The 23,583-nt window shown below is 49.3% G+C and overlaps 1 protein-coding gene across 1 annotated transcript in view; it reads left to right on the top strand.

Annotated features, from left to right (window-relative positions):
* Window positions 1–330: 330 nt before the first annotated feature.
* The window catches only part of CUX2 (cut like homeobox 2), a 257,661-nt gene continuing 234,408 nt past the window's right edge, over window positions 331–23,583 (top strand). The window contains exon 1 of the mRNA XM_057305974.1: window positions 331–489. Within this exon, the coding sequence (XP_057161957.1) occupies window positions 427–489 (63 nt within the window). The 5' untranslated portion in view covers window positions 331–426. The remainder of the gene's footprint in view (window positions 490–23,583) is intronic.

Genomic DNA, 23,583 nt, shown 5'->3' with positions numbered 1-23,583 from the left:
CCGGACTTGGGGGGGAGATGCAGCGAGCGCTCCGCGGGCCCGGGAGCCGGCTGAAGGCAGGGCAGCGGCGGCGCCGTCGCCTTTCCAAGAGGCTGCCTCCCCCCCACCCTCCCCTCCCGCCCCATCCCCGGCCGCCTCCCCCGGGCGGGCGCCGAGCTCCCCGCCCGGCGCGCTCCGCCCGCGCCCTCCGGGGGTCGGGGGGGCGCACGGCTCCCGGGCCCGGCGGCGGCGGCGGCGGCGCGGCGGCGCCGAGGGGCAGCGGGTGGCAGGAGGCCGGGGGACGCCCAAGGGGCCCCGGGCGGCGGCGCTCAGGGCCCGGGCGGCCGGCGGCGGCCCCGGGGCTGGGGGGAGTCCAGCCCGGATATTGAGTGCAGCCATTGAGAAAAGCCAAACTCTTGTGTGTGTGCGTCTCGAATAGCCCCCAAGATGGCCGCCAATGTGGGATCGATGTTTCAATATTGGAAGCGATTTGATCTACGGCGACTCCAGGTTAGTGCGGGCAGCGCCGGCCGCGCGGCCATGGGGAGCCCTGGGGCGCGCCCTGGGCGCATTGGGGAGGTCCCCGGGAGGGTGGGCGGGCGCCCCGGGGCGGCGGGCGGCGGCTGCTGGGGCTCGCTGGGGCTCGGCTGCCCGCTGCCCATCGATAGGTATTAGGAATTGATCTCGCCGCTGCTCTTTGTTCGGTTCAATCATCGATTAGCCGCCGCGACCATGGAGAAGCGCTAGTGAGCCCTCGGCCGGGGAGCGAGCCGGCGGGAGAACGGCCAAGCGAGGCGCGGGGAAGGCAGGGGCTGCGGTCCCGGGCAGGGGGCTGCCGGCGGGACCCCCGGCAGCCCCCCTTGCGCTGCACTTTGCGCGCCTCCCAACTTCGCGGCGCCCGGGGAGGCCGCGGAGCGCGCTGCGTGCCTGTCCGCGCCCGGCTGGGGCTTGGGCGAGGGAGGGAGGGAGCTGGTGGGTAGGGAGGTGGAGGAGGAGGAGGAGGAGAAGGAGAAGGGAGGAGGAGGCTGCTGGGGTTGGCGTGGAGGCGGCTCCGCGCCCCGCCGGCCGCCGGCACCTCCGCCGCCGCCGCCTGCCTGGCTGCGCAGCCGGGACGCGCCGCCACCCAGGGGCCGCCGCTGCTGCCGCCCCAGCCGCCGCAGCCACCATCGCCAGACTGGCCGCCTGCGCCGGCAGACCTCTCCTCGGGCCGGGTTCTCGGGGTTCGTCTTTGCTTCTTGCCTTTTCTCCCCTTCCACCCTCTTTCCAAGTCTAAATGGGGACGGGCGGTGGAGATGGGCCCGGGGCGCGCGCAAGTTTGCGCTGCAACCTCGGGGGCCGTGGAGAGCCTGGAGCTGCGCAGAGCAGGTGACTCCGGGCTCTCGGGCCCATGGGAACTTTTAAATGGGAGATTCCCTTGCTGTCTTCTGCCTCCTGCTTTCCCTCCCGCCACTCCCCTCTTTTCTTCTTTTTCTCTTCTCTTTCCCTCTCTTTCCTTAGGGCTACTCCCTCCCAAACACCAGCACTTTATCCCCACTCCACCTTTCTCTGGGAGTCTGTATGTCTCTTCTACATTTGAGGGTGTTCTCTGCTAATCCCCTAGGAGGTGGGACTGGGGATCGAATCTCAGCGAACACCCGCTGGAGGTACAGCTCTAGGCTCTGTACTTTCTGGGGTGCCCCAGGGCACTCCTAACAAGTCCGCCCCAAACCCTGGAGTCTTGCAAAGTCTCGGCAAGCAGTGGGAACAAGGGGCGGGGAAGTGTTGCTGAGAACCTGGTGATTAGAACATCCTGCCTTGGCCTTGACATTTGCGGAAGAAGTGAGAGCATCAGTCTGGAGATAAAAAGGGACACACTTATTTCTTTTTTGAAAATCCGCCTGCAGATCTCCTTAAGTTTTTCTGATAAGTGGTTCCTGTACCTTCCTCCTCCTGGCCACTTCCCAGCCCCCATCTTCCTAACCCCCCACTCCCCAATCTTCCCCTCCCCCAGCCATTGAGCTGGAGAGAAAATCGGGGCACTCAGGCATGCAGTTAATAACTGCGAGTGCCTTGCAATTCCAGGTCCTCACTCGAGTTGGGGCTACAGTTTGGTGGCCAGCTGAGGCAGGCCAGGCTGTGAGCTGTGCTTGCCCGTTTAAATGATGCTAAAGTGGCCTTTCTGGAAGAGTGGGGGGTGTGTGTGGGAGGGAGGAAGGGGGGAGAGAGAGAAAGAGAAACGGAGGGAGAGGGGGAGAGAGGGAGTTGGGCAGCCACATTGGGCTTGGCACGAAGGCCAATGGTAATCGTATTCCCTGCTAATGTTTGTAAATGAGACCGGGGCACGGCTGGGGGACAGCGTCTTTATTTATGATTGATGTTCTGTAACATAAGGAATGACAAGAACGTGGCAGACAAGAGGAGAGGAACCAGAAGGGCTGGCGAAAGCCCTTTGCAGGGTCCTATTGTTATTCTGGGCTGGAGAAAATTTCCGCGTCGAGATTTACAGCGCTGGTATTTGCTCCCGGTTGGCCAGAATGTCAGTTAACACAATTTTCATTAGATAACTCGTTTTCAATCTAGGGAGCTCCGGCTGCTGCGGGGAGGGGTGGGTAGAGCTGGGACTGGGTGCTGAGGGGTGGGTGCGGCTCCTAGGGGGCCGATTTCTGAGCTGGGGGAGGGGGTTTGAACCTCACTCGCTGCCTTCTCCAGCTCTGGGGCCTTTTGTGGAGCTGTTGAGGTCACCCAAATCTTGATTCCATTTGGACGCCCATTGATCTAGGAACCCTTTGTTAGGGTTTTAGAAGATGATGAGGTGGCTGTGGTGGAAAAGCAAATTTGAACTGGAAACGATGAAGGTGGGGGTGGAGAGTCTTGTTCAGGTGAAGGGGAAATGGGGCCAACACTCCCACCCCCACAGGGTGAGGGTAGTGGTGTTTATTAAGAAAATGGCTGGTGTGTCTGGCACAAAAGGAGAAGGCTCTCAGGGAAGGGGGTAAGCTCATTTACATGGATATTAAGTGTGGGGGGGTGTCCCTGAGGGAGTTTGAAAGGCTGCACACTTCTAGAGAGCACAGAAATAAACGTGGCAGCCGTAGCCGCATGCAAACATTGAAACCCTCATATCTGCCATGGTCCCCACCCTCATCCTGAAATGTTCCGTTGGCTTCTCTGCCCGAAAGGCCCGCAGCTTTGCCCCGCATTCTCACTGATGGCATTTTTGTTGGAAACGGATTATGAGCCTAAGCACTTTCGCCCGGGATCATCTCTTGTGCATAATGCTAATGACTCCTACGCCACACTTTTATTTTCATTTTTTTCCCTTCCCACTTTCCTCTTATAGGGGAGATAACCAGAAAGGAAAACTTCTGCTGGCTTGTTCTGGGATCCCGGTAGGAGTGGCGGGCCCCCACCCCAGGCCCTGTGCAGGCCGAGAGCTTTGAGCCCACTCGTCATGCGGCCCAGCTGCCTGTGAGTGTGAGGAGGTGTGTGGCTTCAATTCTTGGTTGTTCAGGTTGAGTGGTTTCTTGAAGCCTGGTTGCTGAATGTTAAAGTGGCCGAGGCGGCAAAGGCAGCCTGTGTCCCCAGGCCAGACCTTGTGCTGACGCCACCCCAATCCTGGCAAGAAAGGTGACCTTGTACCAGCCCAGCATACAGCCCTCCGGAAGTATATATTTTTTCAAATATGGCAACAGTTCAGTTATTCCTCCCAGCGCCGTCTCTGAACACAGCAGGGCCGTTTTCCTAGGATGGAAGTCAGTCTTAATGACTTGTGGCTGATGGTAAAGGTGCTTTGACATGTGGTACCCTATTCCAGGAACCCCGGAACTGCTTCCCTTTTTCGTTTCTCCTTTTTTTTCTCTCCTGCTAGCAGTCCAGGAAACGAGAAATAAAATTTCATCCCAAAGATAATGCTGGGCATATTTCATTTGGTTATAAGATTGCTTTATGGTGAACATTACTAATGCAGTATTTTTTTATGGCTTTTCTGTGTATAATCATTGTAACTGGATTCATACCTTTATGATTTTCTTTTTCTGCTTTATTTTGCCACTTTTTTATGATGCTCCAGGTCCAGTCTCCTGTGCTATCTTTTTAATTTTTTTTTTCCTTTAAGAGAGCTAATCAAGTTAACAAGAGTTAAGGGTGTCCAGTTGAAATGAGGGTGCCTAGTCCAAATTCACATCTGTGTTTCTTGGGAGGAAAAAAGTTGGCTAGAGGGACATAATACATAATACATAATACAAGTTTTGAACGAAGAGGCAAATTCTGCTTAGGGTTCGAGTATTCAGGGAGGAAGATCAACAGGGCAAGGAAGAGACGCTGGACTTTTAAAAAGAGTTTGGAGAAACTTTTGGGAAGATGCACATGGGAGATGGTGCTTGATGGAATGTTTTTGCCTGCTCAAAGTTTAGAAAGAGCGTGGATGTGATTAAAATATTATAACCTTATGATATTCTGAAGTGCATAAATTTTACATATCAGCCACAGAGAGTTTAGACATCCATTAGAGCCTCTGACAGCTTGACTTATCTAAATGTGCTATCATTTAACAATGTGTCAAAATTCCTCTTTCTATAGATGACAGCAGTAAATAAGCTATCAGCTCTGTTGGCGGAATCCTAACTTTGGAAACTTCGCAGTAATAGAATTGCTGCTGGGGTGGGGAGCATGAGCAGACCAGGCTTGCCATAGCGGGGTGCCGTGAGACAGGTTGGCATTAGGCAAGGGCTGTGGATGGGTCCGAGGGTGGAGGACAAGGAGAGGTGGGGGGCACAGGGGGTGAGGGGAGATTTCTAACAGCAGCTCTGTGAATAAGACCAAATAATTGGATGCCCCCCTGGACCCTTTCAAATCCAACCAGTGGGTGAGCCCATTCCATCTTCCTCTCCCATTCGTTGGAATCCACACCCTGTGGGCCTTTTTTTGCAGAAGGAGCTAGAAACAGGTGTTAGAGAATTTATTTAAAGAACCCAGCAGTCTTTTCTGGGCATCCCAAAATTCTGATTTCTCAACTCGACAGAAATTGCTTCCCCAAGATGGGCTCTCTCTTTGCTAGAAGAAAAACAAGCACTGTCTCATCTCTGACCACCTTTGCTGTTGGAGATCTTGAAGTTTCTTTTATAAACACCTGGGTTCACTGTAGAAAATTGAGAAACCACAGACAAGCCTGGAGAAGTAAATAAGCATCTCAGCAGGTTATTTCAGATGAGCATGGTGCTCTTTTGACCAGAGGGAATAGCTTTTCTAGTGGTGGTGGTGGTTTTTCTATTATTCTTCCTTCCTCCCTCCTACTTCCCTCCTTCCCTCCTTTCCTCCCTCCCTCTTCCTTTTCCTCCCTCCCTCTTCTCCTTCTCCTTTCTCCTGTTAAAAAGAGGATTCTGTCTTTGGACTACCTTTCTTTTGGTAGATGGTATAGTAAACATGAGCACCTTGGCTGGTGCTAAATTTGGTCCTGGATGTTGGTGGACATGGCTGTCCAGAACCTGGTTTTCTCTGCTGGTTCCTGAAAGGGCTGAATTTCTGGTGACTTCCAGTTATCTAATTCAGAGGCCAAGCCTTGCAGAGGTTGAGTGTGGGAAGGGGACTTAGATGGTGGCTTGCCTTTGTTCCTGGTTTTGGAATTCAGGGTACACTCTCCTGTTTGATTTTTCTCACTGGGGTGTGCTCTTTACTTGTGACAGTGGTTTATATTGCAGGTGTCAGGGAAGGTGGAGGTAGTTGGCAGAGGGGAAAGGCCCCAAGAGCTCTTGCCTGTGTAGCCTCTGGCACTCCTGGATGAATCATCCAACATCCCAAGTCTCCTGTTTCTTAATCCATCAGAGAGGCCAGTTGTGCCTGTCTGGTCTGCCAGATCGGGTTGTTGTAAAGGTGAAGGAAGCTGACATACTTTGTGTGACTGTTGAATGTATTGTCTTCTAATGACCTTGGGGCCCACTGTGGTGGTGATGGGAGGGCTTTTGACCTTTTAAGCAGTTTTTGAGACAAGAAATTATGTCCAGAATGGAGTTCTTAGTTTCTAAGCCTTGATGAACCGTTCACAGAAATGGCTTATAGTGTTTTGCAGGACCTGGGCAATATTCCCATTATATGTAGATTAAAATCCTAAGTCTGCCCCCCTATTATCTCTCTGGCCTCATCTCCAGCCTCTCTCCCCACGCTCACTCTGCTCCAGTCACATTGGCCTTCTTTTTGTCCCTCAACTACATTGAGCACATTCCTACCTCAGGGCCTTTGCACTTACAGTTCCTTCTATCTGAGTGAGACACTTTTCCTCCAGATCCTCCGCAGGCTGGCTCCTTCATTTCATTCAGTCTCAGCCCAAAAATTGAGACCACTCAGTCTAAAGAGAGCTAAAGAAGCTTCTACAACCGCTTATATTCTTTAATATGCAAATGTGCTTCTGTGTCTCTAAGGAAAGTGTTTCCCCAAAGGTTTTGACCTCAGAACCTTCTCCAGGTGTGGCATGTCTAGACACTCCAGGAAGCCATTTAGATCTGCCATCAGAGGTATCAATGTTCTGTGAAAAGTCAGATAATGATATACTTTAGGCTTTGTGGGCCATATGGTCTCTGTAAGTCCTCCATTCTGCCCCTGTAGCTTGAAAATAGCCATAGACAGAATGAACAGGCATGGCTGTCTTCCCATCAGACTTCACAAAAAACACGCAGAGGCCTAGATTTGGCCTGAGGGCCAGAGTTTGCTGACCGTGGTCCTGTGGTTTTATGTGATGGCTATCATACAGGCTGTGGCATGGCTAAAGTTTTTCACTTTTTCAGTTGACTATTAAGGTGGATCAAAGTTAATTCCAGAAACTTGTTCTTTACTCTGTACGTCAAGAGGGAAGTACAAGGAGCCAGGAGGACAGTGAGGGGCCCTTGCCTGGCTTCTAATCCTCACATTATCACCTACTAGCTGTGTGACATTGGATGGGTCACTAACCTCTCTGAGCCTTGCTATTCTTGTTTTTAAATGGGATTAATAATAGTCTCCACCTTTTAGGTTGTTGAGGATTAAAGCACTTTGAACATGATGGTGCTTAACATAGTACTGGGCACACAGTCACTGTTCTGCAAGTGCCTTGCTGCTTATTGTTGGTGATATTTTTAGCTTATAAGACAGGGGTGAAAAACCTAATAAACAGCAGTTCCTAGAACTTGCTGGACTTGCAAGCTGTTTCAGAGCTTTCTGGGCAAGTTTTCTCTTCTTTCCTTCTCCACTGGGGACTCACTATATTAATATATTACTAATATTGTATGTAATGTCTTATATTTTGGGAGCTGTGACCACAGAGTTTGCAGACGAGGAGCTGTGTCTGGCCCACTGATGTGTCTGTTTAAATTAGTGCAATATTTAAAAACACTTTCATGTAAGTTGGCAGCATTTAAAACACAGGAGATGTTACCTGTGAAATCCAGATGTCCAGTGTCCCTTACGAATGAAGAGCCCTGGCCACATTGGGCAGGGAGTAAAGACCTATGGAGGGCATGCCAAACAGAGGGAACAGCCAATGCACAGGGCCTGGGTTGAAGGTCTCCAGTAGGTCAGGCCAGCTGTAGGGGTCATGAGGCAGGTCACGAGGAAGGTGGATGTAAAGGCCACTGGCTGCCTTTCTCTAAGAGCCTAGTGTCAGAAGAGGCTCTACCTCCAGAAAAAATGAAAGGCCCTTGACCAGCTCCATGAATATCCAGGATTAGGAAGGCACAGAGCCTGCTGTCTCTGCTTCTCAGTAGCTCAGGCACTCCCAAAGCAGGCCTGTGGCTGCCCCTCCTTCCTTTCCAGTTCCTTTACTACTACTGTTCCTCCCCCTCCCCACCTCTGCCATCCTCCAGTTCAGCCAAATGAAACAGCGATTCCAGGATACGCGTGTGTCATTAAAGAGAAAGAAAGAAAGAAAAAGAAAATCAATCCTTTGGCCTCTTTGGCCCGAGCTGGTCGTCTGCCCGAGACGCCCAGAGCCGAGCAGTGCTTAAGACTCTCCGAGCCGCCGTTGCTCAAACTGGATGGGGTGAATGGTTCCCCAGGAACCATTAGGGTCGATTGACTTGTTCAGCCAGCTGTTTGGAGCGTGGGTGCTGCGGGCGGGGAGACCACAGGGGTCACCAGGGTGGCCTGGTTGGGAGCAGATTTCCCTGGGCAGGGCAGTCTCTCAGAGGCCACTCTGCTGGGAGCACATATTTGGGGTACCTGTTGTCTGTCATGAGGCCCATGGGTCCAGGTATCTGAGGGAGTGTGGCATGGGCTGCAGAATCCAATCTTGCACCTTCCTACTCCCAAAAACATTTAGTGTGGGCTCTGGAACCAGGTGGCTCAAGTCTCAGCTCTGCCACTTACCAGCTGTGTAACCTTGGGTAAGTCACTTAACGTCTCTGAGCCTTGGTTTTCTTATATGTAAAATGGGGATAGTAGTAGTATCACTTCCTTAAGGATTGTTATGAGGATTAAGTGAGTTAATGCATGTGAAATGCTAAGATATCTGTGCCCAGCATGTAGAAGCTCCATATAATGTTAATAATTGCTGTCGTCCTCCACCCTACAAGTGTGTATTTATCCATTCATGGTATAATTAAGAATTATAACTAATGATTATATAAATAATAATAATTAACAATAAATAGCATAAATATGATAACCAATAATTATATACTGGAGATGTCATGGTGAACAAAAAAGGCAAAGTGACAGCTCTCACTGAGCCCATAGACAGTGGGGAAGGTGGGTGCATGGGATTGACGGGTGTGTAGTCATGTGCTGGGATTAAATTCTGAGATTCTGAGATTCTTCCTGGAAGAAGTGACCCTTCAGCTGAGATTTCAAGGACGAGGTCAGAGAAAAGCATCCCAGTAGAGGGAATAACATGTGCTAAGATCCTGAGGTAGGTGGAAGACTAGTGTGTTTGAGTAACTGTGGGAAGGCCTCGAGGCTAGGCTGCACACAGATTCTGAGTGGGCTGGGGGACCCACCCCCATCCTTACTCTTGTCATGTGTCAACTGGAGGCTAAGAATGGAGAATAAAATAAGATGTTGCTGAACACATGTGTGGCTCACAGTGAATGCTCTGTCAATGGACACTACGTAAATATTCAAACACTGTAAAGGCTTTGGGTATTGCTTTTATTTTTTAAACTAGATATTCAGCCCAATTCTTCAATCTTTTGCAAAATGCCTCCTCCCAACCCCCATCTCTTGTTTTATCTTGTGATTATTCACAGGGCAGCCAGGATTCAAATCCCAGCTCTGTTCCTTCCTAGCTGTGTGTCCTGGAGCAAGTTATTTCCCCTGAGACTTGCTTCCCCTCTGTAAGATGTGTATGGTAACGGTTCTTTCCAGTGGCGCCATGAGAGTGCACCTTGCAGATCCCTGACTGTAGGAAGTATGATCGGCCCGTGCCCCGGATGCTGTTCTTGGAGATCCAGCCCCAGCCGGGGACTGAGTGCAGATCCAAAGCAGACCTGTTCCTGGGACACACAGGACTCTGCTGGCTCCAAACTCCTCAGCAATCTAGGACACTTCCACCAACCAACCTTCCTGCTTTCCTTCCTTTCCTCTCTTCTTCCCTCTGGCTCCTTCCCACAGGTATAGGCATTAACCTGATAAATCTCTTTACCTATTAGTCCTGCCTTTACCTCTGCTTCTTGGAGGACCACAGTCCCAGCAGGAAAGATGAAGTGAGATTTGGATGTCTACCTCAGGCGCCCAGTGCATAGGAGGTGCTCATTCGAGGTACCTGCTGTGTCTTGGGAGCCTGGGGAGCTGTCACTCTGAGCATTGCCTCTTCCTGGTTGCTTGTTCTAACTTGGTGCACAGAACCTGCATGATTTGGTCCCCTCTTCCCGTTGTCGTCCTGCCATTATCTCTCCCTCTTATCTCCTGCTACTCTCCCACTCTTTATTCAGACCCCTCTGACCTCTTCACTGTTCTGTGAACATGTCAAGCACATTCCAGCCTCAGAGCCTTTGCACTTGTTCCCTCTGTGTGGGAAACACTTTCCCAGACATCTCTGTAGTTCTGTCTCTTCCCTTGAGCCCTCTGCTTAAATATCACCTCTTCAGAGAGGTCCTCCCTAAACTCTGTTTCCAAAATAGCCTTCCCCCATCTCCTTAACCCCATCTGCTTTATCTGATGTGATAATGTATATTTATTTGTTATCCGTTTACTATCTGCCTCCCTCCCTGGGGAGGGCAGGGACATAATAAGTTCTCAGTCAGTGTTTGAATGATTGAGTGGATGAATTCCACAGGAAGGGTGAGGTGGGGCAGCTGCCTTGACTCCACCCTGGGGAGTGGCCCTGGGGGACCCAACCCCTTCTAGAACCCCAGCTGCTTCACCCATCACTGGCTCTTGAAAGTCGCCCACTCCTCGCCTGGGAATTGAGCACAGGCCTCAGGCCCGCAGTGAATGAGGGTTTATCTTTAGCTCCGTCAGTCTCGCTTTAGAAACTGGTGACCCCAATTCCAGCCTGGGAGGCGGCTCCCATCCTAATTAATAAATCCATTAATTAATTGCTGGCAGGCTGTGGACCATTAGCAGTGGTTTGGTGGCCTCAGTCACAGACTGCTCAAAGCAGGTCCCTGCAGCTTGTGGGACAACTGTTATGGGGGACACAAAACAGCCAGTTAACATTTAAACCCATAGCTCTCCCGGTGCCTGGTTCATAAAGCCTACCTGATCAGCTCAGCAGGCATCCAAAAGGGACCAAGGTCTCTGGACGGCAGCCCCAGAGTTGGGGGGGTTCCTTCTCAGCGTCTCCCAAGACCCCTACTTTATAATCAGGTGGGAGGCCAGGATTGAAGTCTCTGCTTTCCTTCTGTGGCCAAAGGACCCTGTCTGGGCCTCAGTTTCTCCGTCTAAAATGGAGCTTCCCTGGGTTGTTGAGACCGGTCATTTGTTCATTCACTTCACACACATTATGCAGCACCATGAGGTGTTGGGGGCGTGGCGGTGGACAAAACAAGCCAAGTCCCTGTCCTCATAAAGCCCCTACTTTTATAACTGTTTGGAGATAGAAGTACTTTTCTTTAAGGGTCTGTGAAGTAGAGAGGGACAACCCAGTACAGACACTTAGCCTAGGGCCTGTACACTGTAAGCCTTTCTGAAACAATGACTGTTATTAATCATTATCTTTATTAACAACAACAATAATTATAGTGTGAATTTCAAGTACCCTGAGAGCAGCCCCTGAAAGGATTTGAGCATGGGTGTGGGGCAGTCAGACCTCACTTTGGACTCTGGCCTTACTGTTCCCTAACTGGGAGGCCCTGGGCAACTCACTAGACTTTTCATAACCTCAGTTTGCTCATGTGTAAAATGGGAATTAAATATAGCTTCCGCCTCATAGAGACATTGTGAGAGTTTGATGAAGTGACACATGAAAGCCCTTAGCTCAGGGCCTGGAACATGGTCATTCCCAGGAAACTGCTATTATGATCTTTATTATTGTCACCATTGTTGCTTGTTATTCACCTCCTGGGCCTCACTGGCCAGCAGCTGGGTGGAATAGCAACTTATAGAGAAGCATTGGAAAGAAGGTCAGGCACCCCCAAATGCTGCCTGGCTGGCCTTAGCAAGGCCAGGCTTGGCTTTTGCAGGCTTTGGAGCGTCAGAAGGGAGGCCTGGCAGTTCTTTAACAAGTATCTGTTGAACCTTTATTGCATGCTGGACAGTATTCAGAGCCTTTAACAAACAGTATCTCGTTTAATTTTCACAACAACCCCGGAAGGGAAAACTACTACTGTCCCATTTTACAGCTGAGCAGACTGAGGCACAGAAGGTTAAGTTCAAGGCCACATTGCCAGGAAGCAGCAGAGTCTGGACTCAAACCCAGGACCCAGGTCTTTTGGCCACCAATGTCTCAGCTCTTGACCTGCTACTGACCAGAGGTACCTCTTCCAGAGCCCATCCGCTCATTCCTGCCCGCCCCCAACCCTGGGGTTCCTCATCTATAGTCACTAAGCTTGTATTTTTTCCTTTATTTTTTTTTAAACTCTTAAAACACCTTACCACTGTCAACTCATGGAGATGAATCCATGTCCACAGGCCTGAGAGGCATGGGTGGGGTTGGGGGGTGGGGATTTATTAATAACACAAGAAAGATTCCCTTCTCCTGGCCTGGGAAATGAGGGCCACTCGACCATCCATCCCCAGCCCGCCCGCTGGAGTGCAGAGCCGCGTGGCGCGCCCTGTCGTCGGGCCTGCGTTCCGCAAGATGGAATTCTCGGCCTCAACTGATAATAAGCAGGTATTGATTGCTGCCTTGGTCATTATCAAGATTTATTTAGTCAATATGGCCTCCCCGGTCAATAAATTGTGTCGTTGATAAAGAAGGAAGGGTATAGACTTGTAGGCTTTATTAAAAAAGTTTTTTAGATTTTTTTTCTTTTAGCAGCTAAGGCCAGCCTGCATTCCTGTAGCCATATCAGCCACACTCTACATTTTGTATTTGGCTCCATAATCTCTTTCCTTTCCTGGTGGAGCTTTCACCTGTCACTCTGGTTTCTGGAAGCCAAGACTCAAGACCATGGCTGGGTCTGGAATGTCCCCCGGGAGACAGAAGTGCCCTCACTTTTCTGTCTGCCCCCTAGTGCAGGCTAAGAGTCCACTCCCTGGCTGGTCAGTTCTCCACTCTGTCATTTCGTTCTCACAACCACCTCCTGGAGTTTCCGCTAGTGTTACCCTTGCTGCAGATGAGGAAACCAAGGCCCAGGGAGGTCCAGTCACTTGTCTAAGATCACACAGGACTTGAGTCCAATCTGGCCAGTCTTTGTAGTGAACCCGACATGTAGTCAGCAAACAGCAAATTTTTATCGAGCCCATGCTGTGGGCCCAAGATGGTGCCAGGTGCTGGGTGTAGAGGGGCAAACTAAACAAATAAATGTGTGATTCCAGAGATAGAGCAGAGCAAAGAACTGACCAGATGCTGAAATCAAGATGAAGGAGGCACCTGTTTATTTCAGGTGATCACGGAGGGTCACACAGAGTAGGTGACATTTAGGCTGAGACCTGAATGATGAGGAGGCAGTCAGACAAATGTGAGGCACAAGAAACTTATCAAAGGCCCTGAGGTGGGCATCTGCCTGGCACATCTAGGAACTGAAGGAAGGCCAGTGTACCTGGGACAGGGTGGGCAAGGAAGGGACGGTCTGGGAGGGGATGAGGTCAGAGCAGGAAGGAGGCCCTTGTGAACCATGGTAGGGGGTTGGATTCAGTTGGATTCTGTTCTCAGGAAGTCTGGAAAACATTGAAGATTTGAAGCAGTGAAGAATCAGGATCCAGTGTGTGTTTGGTTCCTACTGGGTTTAGCCTGATAGGGATTATTGAGGGAAGGGAGGGGGTGTTTGGAAAACAGGTAAAAGAGTGTCTGCGACAAACTGATGTGTTATCTCTGCCCAGAAAGGGTCTTAATAATGGGAAGGCTTTGGGCACACAAGTGTTTTGAAGATTAGCACCATTCAGTGGTGGCAGATGGGAGAGGGTTGCGCGGGTCGTGCCTGATGCCTCCCAACAAGGTGGCAGCTGCTCCTTCCCCTGTGCAAGTAGCCAGCTGGTGTGGGTTTTGGAGGCCCGTGAATGGCAGGTATACAGTGGGCGAGGGGTGTTGTGTCCCCCTCCTCAGAAATAGAGTTGGTGCAAGGGGGCCAGGGCTTGAGTTATGGTCTGAGAAGGGCTCTTTGCACCCTGGCCTTGTGGATCTGGTTTCTGGTGCTTCCCAAGTGTTGCTCATGGGGAAGGACCATGAACAGGTGAGGCGACCCAGACCCTATGAGGGTACTGCATCCAGCCATGTCTTAGGCTTCGTATGTGGAGATGCTGTTGGGCAGAAGAGGGGTTGGATGTCTTCATGGGGGATTTTAGACAATGCGGTCTGGAGTACAGAATAAAGAGGACTTTTCTCACTCTAGTTTTGTCCAGCCTGTGAGCCCCCATGTACTGGAAGTCTAGCAGGAACTGGTGATCACCTGCCTACCATCCATCCAACATTCTTTCATCTCTTCATTCATAAGCCCACTCACCCATTTTTATCCATCCACTTGGCAGTTCATCCACCTATCTACTTTCTCTTCCTACTGACTCCATCCATCCATCCATCCATCCATCCATCCATCCATCCATTTGTCCACATCAACCCACCCACCCAACCATCTATTCATTCATCCACTTAGCCACCCAGCAACGCATTATGCCCCAATCACTTCTCTGGACTTTGGTCTCCAGTTTGCTTCCCTGTACCCACTCCGGCCTCTCCCACTCTTTTTTGGCAGCTAGTGAAATTATTAAAAACCTGTTAAGAATCATGTACGGTGGCTCCCCATTGCCTTTGGGGCAAAGGCCCCAATGTAACCTTCCAGGCTCAGCACTGCTGACCCTGCCCACCATTCTTGGTTTATAGTATTACAAGTCTTCTCTTTCCTTGTTAATCTTCTGTCTAGTTGTTCTAACTACTGTTGAAAGGGAGATACTGAAGTTTCTATTATTGTTAAATTCTCTATTTTTCCCTTCATTTCCATCAACTTTTCTTCATGTGTTTTGGTACTTTAATTAGTTATGTATGTTTTAAATTATTATATCTTCCTGATAAATTGACCCCTTTTGTCATTATAAGTCTCTCTTTATCTCTAGTAACATTTGTTGTTGTTGTTTTAAAGTCTTCTTTGTCTAATATCTATATAGCCGCTCCTACTTTCTAATGATTGCTGTTTGCATGATATATCTTTTTTCATCCTTTAATTTTCAGTCTTTTTGTGTCTCCGAATTTAAAGTGTCTCCTATAGGCAGCATATAGTTGGCTCTTGGGTTGTTGTTTTTTTTTTTAATCCAGTCTAAATAATCTTTTTTGATTGGATTTTTAATCCACTCACATTTAATATTATTATTGATAGAGTTAGACTTATGTCTACCATTTTGCTTTTTGTTTTTTATGTCTTATGTCTTCTTTGTTCCTCTATTCCTCCTTTCTACCTTTTCTTGCATTGAGTGAATATTTTCTCGTGTAGCACCTTTAATTTCATTAATGATTTTTAAACTATTTTTTAACTATTCTTTTCAGATTTTTTTTTTTTTTAGCAGTTGCTCTAGGGCTTACCATATACATCTTATCAGAATCATCTTCAGATTTATACTAGCTTAATTCTAGTATGTTCTTTTTTTTTAAGTTTTAATTTTTATTTAGTATGTCCTCTGTTCTTGACCTTGATCTTGAGCCAGATTCCCAGTGCTTTCCATGTTCCAGACATGTCTTCCTTCATTTTTCTCTGCACCAGACCCCCTTGTACATGACCTGCTCCCCTCTGCTTGGGACACTCTTCCCACACATCTGTCTTCCCCTTCTTCCCCTTTCCCTATGAACTCCTCCTCTACCCTGGGAACCTGCTCAATGTCATTTCCCTGGGGCAAATTTCCTCCCCCCACACCCCACCCCCTGAGATGGTAGACGAAATCTCTATTGTACTTAACCATGGCAGGAATCAGACATATCTCTGTGGATTATTAGTTATGCCTTCCTCCTTGTGTGAACTCTAGGCTCCATGAAGGTACAGAGGAGCTTGTCTCCAGAACCTGTCAGCAGAGGGGTGAGCAAATAGTAGGCTCTCAAAAAGTATCAGTCAGATGGACAGAGATGGATGTGAGTGTAGTGCAATGATATTTATGCATTGACATGTGTACAACTGCATCTTTATGTGTGCATATTTTTGAGTATGTGTGTGGGTTTTTGCACATTTATATGTGTCTGTGTCCTTGTGTGTGTATCTTAGCATGTTTCTGTATGTGAGTGTGTGTCTTTGAATGTGTGTGCCGGTGTGTCTGCATCCGCATTCGGTGTCTGTGCGTGTGATCATGAATGCTTCGGTGTGTCTGTGTCCACAAATGCACCTTATTGTGTATGTGCATACAGTTGTGCACTCATGCTCTCAGGCAAAAGCTCCTTTCAGCATCTCCATGCCATGCAGTTATTTTTTGACTAGTTTGATGTAGCATTTAATGATTTCCCCAAAGCTAAGCATGGCCCCCCAAGTATTGATCCTGCTGCAGTGGCGGGGTAATGTAGGGCCAGCTGGTGGGTGCTGCCTCCTCAGAATTGGCTGCTGCACCTGCCATGTCTCTCCCAGCCCCAACTTGATCCTTTAAGGGGAAAAACCCCAGGTTGGCAGGTTGGTGCAGGGACAGAGTGGGGCCCCCACCAGACAGATTGGCTCACCTCTCAGCACTGTGTGATGCAGCCAGAGGATCGCCCCTTTTCATGCCTCAGTTTCCTTATCTGTGAAATGGAGGCAGCAATAGCAGTATGACCCCTCATGGAGTCATAGTGTGGAGGAAATGAGATAATCCACAGGAAGGGCCCGGCATGGAGTCTGGTATGTTTCAGGCCCTCCATAAATGTTCTGTCATCTGATGTCCTGCTTGCTCCCTGTTACCTCTTGGTTGGCATTGGGAGAGATGATTTCAGGCCATGGCATAGAGGCAAATGATGAAGGAACTCTCTTCCAGGGTCCGGTCCCCTTCCAAGTGACTTCTCTGGGGCTATCCAAGGGCTGCATACCTTCTCCAGTGAGAACAACATGCTAAAACCACAGGTGCTCAGAGTTCAGAGGCTTCCCCTAGACATTTGCATTTCCCCAGTGGAAATGGGATTTTGCCCCAGGAGTTTCTGGCTTCTAGAAATCTCCCAGCTTCTTTCATAGTCTCCAACCTCAGCTCTCTGTCTTGGTCCCCATACCTTTTCATCCTTCCTATCCCCAAACTGATGTGTTCTTCACATTTCTCAGCCTCTGCATTTGCTATTTCCTCTGCCTGGAACATCGTTTCCCTTTGCTGTTCCCTGACTCCTGCTAGGTGGGGCACCATCCTCTATTTCCTGCCAGGACATCCCTGGCTGCTTTCCAGGCTGCCAGGTGCTTCTCTGGTTCCTTGTTGGACTCCCCCATCAGATGGTGAGCTCATTTCTCTACATCATAGCTGCAGTAACTGGTGTATCACTTGGTAAACACTGACTGCCTAGAGGTTGCATTTTAAAACCTTAGGTTCCTGGCCTCTGTTCAGCAGAAGAGCTGGCATCCCAGGGCCTGCATTTCATGCAGGGCAGCAATTAGTTGAACTGGATAATGGGGTGGGGGTGAGGGTGGGTTGAGCCCAGTTGTTCCATTGATGCTCCATGTGTGGCCCCCATAGGCATGTAGGGACCAGCCATGCCATCTTTGTGAATGGTGTGGAGGTGATTCTGCCTTTTCTGGCCTTAGTGTAGTCATTCCAGAGAATGGGCAGAGTTTACGTGACCATTCAGGGATGAGAGGAGCTGTGAGATTTTTAAAATTATTACTAATTTTTATTTTATTTATTTTTAATTTAATAGACATCAAGTGTGGCTATGTGCCAAGCACAACTCTTAGTGCTTTCTCATTTAAATGACCTAATTCCCATAACAACCCTATGATGTAGATACTATTAATGTCCCCATTTTGCAGAGGAGGAAGCTAAGGCATAGAAAGATTAAGTGACTTGCCCACAGTCACTCAGCAGAGTCACACATTCTGACTCCAGAGCCTGAGTTCATAGGCCTCTTTTGTTATTTCTGTAAAGACCCAGAGCAGATACTACACATAGTTGGGTATGTGCAGGTTTGCCTCCTTATGTGATAGTGTTTTGCTCGTGGTGGGTAGTGCTGGCTGGCGGGAGTGGGAGCCTGGGCCAGAATTTCTGGGAGTGGTCACTGACAAGCAGCTGGGATGGCAGGGTCCCAAGGGCCAAGGTCAGATCTGGTGACCATGCCAGGGACTCTGGGAGGAGCTGGGCCTATTTCCTGCCTTCACTTCCAAGGGTAGCTGGACCCAGGGCCTTTCAGGCCAGCAGCCCGGAAGCCTCTCAGAGACAGTGCCATCCCTCAGAGGGCATCCTCCTCAGCCTCTGTGAACGAGGGGTTTGGTCCCACGGCCCATGGCCTACTTTGTGTAATTCATCTCTGGAAGAAATTATTTCTGAGGAGAGCAGAGCATCTTGGCATCTTGTGGTAGATGAGGTCTTCTGAGTCCTTCTGCATCCCCAGAGTGGGAGGAGAGAAACCCAGGCCCAGCTCCTGCTTCCCACTTGGCTGCCACTGTGGGGTGCTCTGAGGAAGGCAGCTTCTCTGGCCCCCTAACCCCCAGAGCTGCCTAGATGCCTTGGCTGCCCCTTTGGTGCACATTACCTTGTGCCCTGCCTGGGATGGCCCCTTTAGTGGGTTGGGGCTAGTCTGTCAGCCAACAGTGAGTTGGCTTGGGCCAGAATGTAATTTGTTTCTCTGGGATGTATTGATGAGCTGCCCTAATTAAGCACCTTGCTAATGAGAATCAAACCACTTCACTGGGAGTTAGGTGGATCTGAGCTTGAGCTTGGCTCTGCAGTGAACCAGCCATGGGTCCTGGGCAGACCTTTCAGCTGCATGGGGGTCTCAGTTTGTCTTCCACAGTGTGGGGCTTTCTCTGTTCTCTCTCCTCCACACTAGACCCTGCTGCTTGCTGTGTCCTTCCTGCCCCACACAGCATGCACTTAAAGAACCCAGGGGCTATGGAGAGCTGACTATAAAAAGGCAGAAGGCAGAAGCTAATTATGGTTTCCTTTTGAAGTTTTTGTCACTGGTCGTCATGTCTATCGACCTGTTTCTTATGATAGGCCTCTTCGATGAGTCTGCGAGGAGAGAGAGATGTTGAGGCTGAAGATAGTTCTTAAAATGTGTGACTGTTTGGGTCTATGGTAACGTATCAGTCATTTATTGCTGTGTAACAAACCACTCCAAAACTTAGTGGGGTAAACAACTATTTCTACTCACAGAATCTACGGGTCAGGAATGAAGATGGGGCCCAACTGCATTAGCTTATCTGTACTCTGTGACATCTGGGTCTTCAGCTGGGAAGACTCAGAGTTTGGGGGTAACTTGACAAGTCACACATCTAATGGTTGATGCTGGCTGTCAGCTGGGGCCTTCAGCTACCAGGCAGAACACCAGCATGTGGTCTCTCCATATGGTCTCTCTGTGTAGGATACTTTGAATTTCCTCATAATATGATGGTCAAGCTCTAAGGGTGTGTGTCCCAAGGGAGCTAGGAAGAAGGAAAGGTGTTTCAGGATCTAGCTGTGGAGATCACATAGCATGACTTCCATTTTTTCTGCTGGCCAAGGCAGTTACAAAGGACCACCTGGGTCCAAAGGAAGAAGCTGTTGACCCCGGCACTCAGTGGAAGCAATGTCAAGGTCACAGTGCAAGAAGAGTATGTGTGATGAGAGATTGTGGTGGCCATCGTTGGGGAAAACTGTCTGCTACAGGAAGAGTGATAATCGTGATTCAGTGCCAAGTGTGACAGACGGTGAAGAGATAGGGGATTGTATGAGGAGAGTGGGTGTGACAGGAAATGGCCAAATAGGGAGTTGGTGTGACAGGAGGTTGTGTAAGGGGGATAGGTGTGACAAAAATGTCCATGTGAGGGGACTGGGCGTGATAGGAAGAGCTGAACAGGGAGATCTGGTTTGGCCAGAGTCTACCATGATGGAAGTGGGCCTGATGGTGACTGCACCATCTTTTCTCGCTTTCCAGGTTGTCCCCTTGAAGACCTTGGATTGACCAGGCTGATTCTAACATGGGGACTCAGGTTTCAGGCAGGCCAGGCCAGTGTCCTCTTTAACTGGCTCCGTCTTACTCCCTGCCTCAGCCTCCACCATCACCCTCTCTTCCTGTAGACCCCCAGGCTCCCCACTGCAACCAGCAGCCTCCCATTCTTCCAGAAAGAGCGACTCCCACCTCAGCAGCCTGGAAGCGCTCCAACTACCGTACTTTTCTTCAAATAAAAGCAGCTAATTAACATTATTCTTTAATTATTGCCTTTATCAACAAGGGGTCTGATTTGTACCAGCAGGATAGTTGCTTTCCCTTAAACTACCCAAGTGAATGCTTCAGTTCCTGGTGCTTTTGAAATGAATTTGATGTCATCTGCCCAGAGTCACTTAATGGGAACGCCTGGGTAATGACTGAACGCGCTAACTCCGTTAGCAGCCCTGGAAGCATGTAATTTGGCCCCTCAGGCAACAGCACTTTTGAAATCTCTGGATAGTTTTGAACTCTCTGTTCTTAATTAAATATGCAATTTTTCACGGTAACCAGGTTAATTCTTTTGTGTTGTGTTGTAATACTGTTAGGAATTTTCATAGTTCTTATTAAACATTATTCAGGCATTGTGAATTCCATAATTAAAAAAAATGAAAAGAACAAAGCTTGATTCACTCTTTTCTTTTCCCTGGCTAATTTATCAAATGAATTTTGCAAATTTTTCTTTCTGTCCCCAGACAGTGTGGCAAGTGTTTTAAAGGGGAAGGATTTAATTGCCCTGTAGGGATTGGCTGGTTATGAAGGATTTGGCTGTTTGATTAGTAAACCCAGTTGGGAATGGTCTAATGCTCCATGATCTTAAAAATTGTCTGATTGTACCCTCTCCAAGGAGGCCTCTCTTTTCGTTATGTAGAGCATCAACTTCACACAAGTGTGGTTATTAGGTAGTGAGGAAGGGGAGAGAAAAAGATCTGACTTTATTTTAAATTGGGGATCTTGGGAGGTTCCCCCCCCCCCCCCCATTTCCCTGGCTGGGGAGGAAGGGAGAACATAGGAGAGGAACAGAGAAACGGAGACAGAGCAATTCTCAAACAGCAGGTACAAGAGAAGGTGGAGGGCTCCTGAGAAGATGAGGCCCAAGGGCATTTTTTACTGCATCCTTGCAGATAATGGCACCTGCCGTGCTGGCCAGCTGGAGAGGTGGCTCATAAACTGAGGAGGCCCCTCTTTGCAGGGTTTCTGGGTCAGGAGGGTTACTTTTCCACTTCTGGAATTGGGCTTGGTCTCTGAAAAAATGTGCAGAGCCTCACTGAGCATATTGGGTGGTGGTGGAGAGGACCGTGCCCCTCAAAAGTCCTGATAAGGACAGAGATCCCTGTCAAGGGGGTTCTAGTTAGAGATCGCTGGCCCCTCCCAGTGAGGGAAGTAGAACCTTTGGCTGATTCCTGGACCTTTTTGTTTCCAGGGAAGGGCTTCGTTTATGCCTCATGTTTCCCCATCTGCAAAATGGGGCAACTTACTTCCAACCTCTTCTTACTTTCCTGGTCCCCCCAGTCTTAGCTTACTGTATCTAGAGGTGGGGAGGTGGGAGATAAAGATAGGAGAGGGTGGCAAGGGCAGATCACACAGGGCCTTGAGGGCCACAGCATGGAGCTGGGATTTTTTTTAAGGGCAAAAGCTCCTTAGATATTGGAGTAGGAGGGATGACTTGGAAGGGATGTTACCGAAGAGAAGGTGGTTGGGGGTGCTGCTGGGGACAAGAAGGAGGTGCCAGAGGGTGGGCTCTGCCAAGCAGCCCCTCCCTTCCCCCCTCTCCCTCGTCCCCTGATTTAGTATCTTCAGCCCTGAGCTCTAGGAAGCTCCCTACTTTGGGGTCAACCCCCAGCTGGTCTGACAGTTGGAGCTGGGGGAGAAGACATGGCTCACGCCTTCAGGGGTGCTCACGGGGCAGCACAGCAGATGGTTGGGGTTTTAAGAGAAGCCAGAAACCTGGGTTTTATGAACATTCTTTCAAGATGTAAATGTAAGAGAGAAATGGAAAATAATTAAATGCTGAACACACGGATCAAACTTATTCATAAATGCCAGACAGGACCTGTGGTCCTTGGGTCTCCACATCTGTCCCAGTGCTTAAGGGGGCTCTAAATTGGTGAAAAGAATTATCTCAATATTGATTATTTATCAACTGCTTTCCTAGTGCCGACCACCATGCTGAGCCTCTGACGGGTATGAACTCATTTAATCCTCACAACTTGAGGAGGCAGGTGGAGTCTTATCTCCATTTCTCAGAGGAGCAAGACCGAGGGTCAGAGAGTGATGCCTGGGATGTGAACCACAGGCCTTGATTCCCAATTCATGTGGTCTTTTTGGCAGGTCATAGGACTCTATGTAGAAAGATCCCCAGGAAATCGTGGCAGGGAGGTAGCGGTGACTTAGGTTACATGGCTTACTTGATTCTGAGATTAAAATCAAGGGTCATAAACCCTGAGCTCCACTTTGAGTGATCTTTATAAAAAACAAAATCAGGTCACCACGCTCACTCCTCCAGTAAAAACTTTGAATGGCTTCCTATTGCTTGTGGGATGAAGCAATTACCTTCGCTTTACAAGGTAATTACCCTATTACCTTGGCTTTACAAGGCCTGTTGTGATCACCTTCTCCCACCTTGGTCTGCCTCCACCATCTTGTCTCTTACTAGATTTCCTTATCCCCAACTCCCTCAGGCAGACTTAAACTGTTATTTGACCCACAGGTGCCTTATGTTTTCTTACCTCAGACCTTTGCATATGCTGTTCCCCCTTCCTGGAACTCATTCGTCATCACTCTGCCAGGCAAACCGCTCTCACATCTCTAATCTGGGAGGCTTTTCTGAACCTCCTGGCAGGATTAGGGGGCTCCCCCATAAATACATCATAGTTCATTGGGATTGCTGGCCTTGTCTTTTTAATTTTAAGACCCCTGAGGGCAGTATTTTTGTCTGTGCTGTTGACTCTTATCACAAGCACAGATCTTGGTACATAATAGTATCTCAATAAATATGTTGTTGACACCACAGTTCTGCTGCTTCCAGAAAGTTTTGGGAGCATGGGTCTCACTCCTAAACATTCTGGACCCCAACAGGAAGCATCAGTTTAATTTGGTTTGAAGATGCTAAGAGGAGCAAATTATACTCCCCCCAGGCCCAGCCCAGCCTGCAGCTCTGGGAAGGTCTGTGGGAGCCAGTGACCTCCATGAAGTGAGGACAAGACAAGGCTGCTTCTCTGAGAGCCAAAGAAAGAGTGAGGTGCTCAGAATCAGAGAGAAGGAAGGCTTGCTGCCTCCTCCCCTCTTCCTCCCTATTATCAGCTTAATCCTCTGGGTGGCCAGGTGCCAGTGATAAAGATGAAGGGGAATGACACAGTTATCTTCCTCCAAGAAGGGCTCGACGTTTTAAAAGTAAGCAAATGGTGACACCTGCAACTTCTTGGCCCCGGGATGTCAGGGCCTTCGGCCTGCCCTGCTGCCCCCTCCCCAGAGAGGACCCGGGAAGTTTCTCTGCTGTGGCCATGTGGACGCCAGGCTGTGTTTGGGGAGACTTTGCTTGGTGAGCCACAGGCCCTGGGCATCCTCAGCCACGTGCACACATTCACTCACACATCCTCGTGTGCACACACACACACACACACGGAGGAGGGAGGAGAGGCACGTTTTCTGGGTCCTGCATCCCCAGGATCCCAACAGACAACGGCACCATGGCTGCCTTTATTCTGCTTTCTTGTCTGTTTTCATTCCAGAGTTGTTAGGGGACCAGGAGGAACCGAGGAAGGCTTTTTGGGTTGCAACGTGGGCAGGGAGGCACAGGCACAGAATCCCGTGGCCAGAAGGGAAAGAAGGGATTTAAAAAATTAATTTTGTCTTATGAAAGCCATGTTGCCATGTTATTGGAGGGCTTCGAAAATACAGAAAAGGCGAGGGAAGGAAGATGCCAAGAATGCATCCCCTCTTTAACACTAAGGTGTGTTTCCATCTCCTCTGTCTCCCCGGTTTGCCGTCATTAGTATGTCCAGTTCTTTTCTTTTTTT

This window comes from Ursus arctos, unplaced genomic scaffold (assembly GCF_023065955.2).
Source record: "Ursus arctos isolate Adak ecotype North America unplaced genomic scaffold, UrsArc2.0 scaffold_34, whole genome shotgun sequence".
Taxonomy (NCBI): Eukaryota; Metazoa; Chordata; class Mammalia; order Carnivora; family Ursidae; genus Ursus; species Ursus arctos.
The sequence above is the reverse complement of the archived record's forward strand: the minus strand, read 5'-3'. Positions and strand labels throughout refer to the sequence as shown.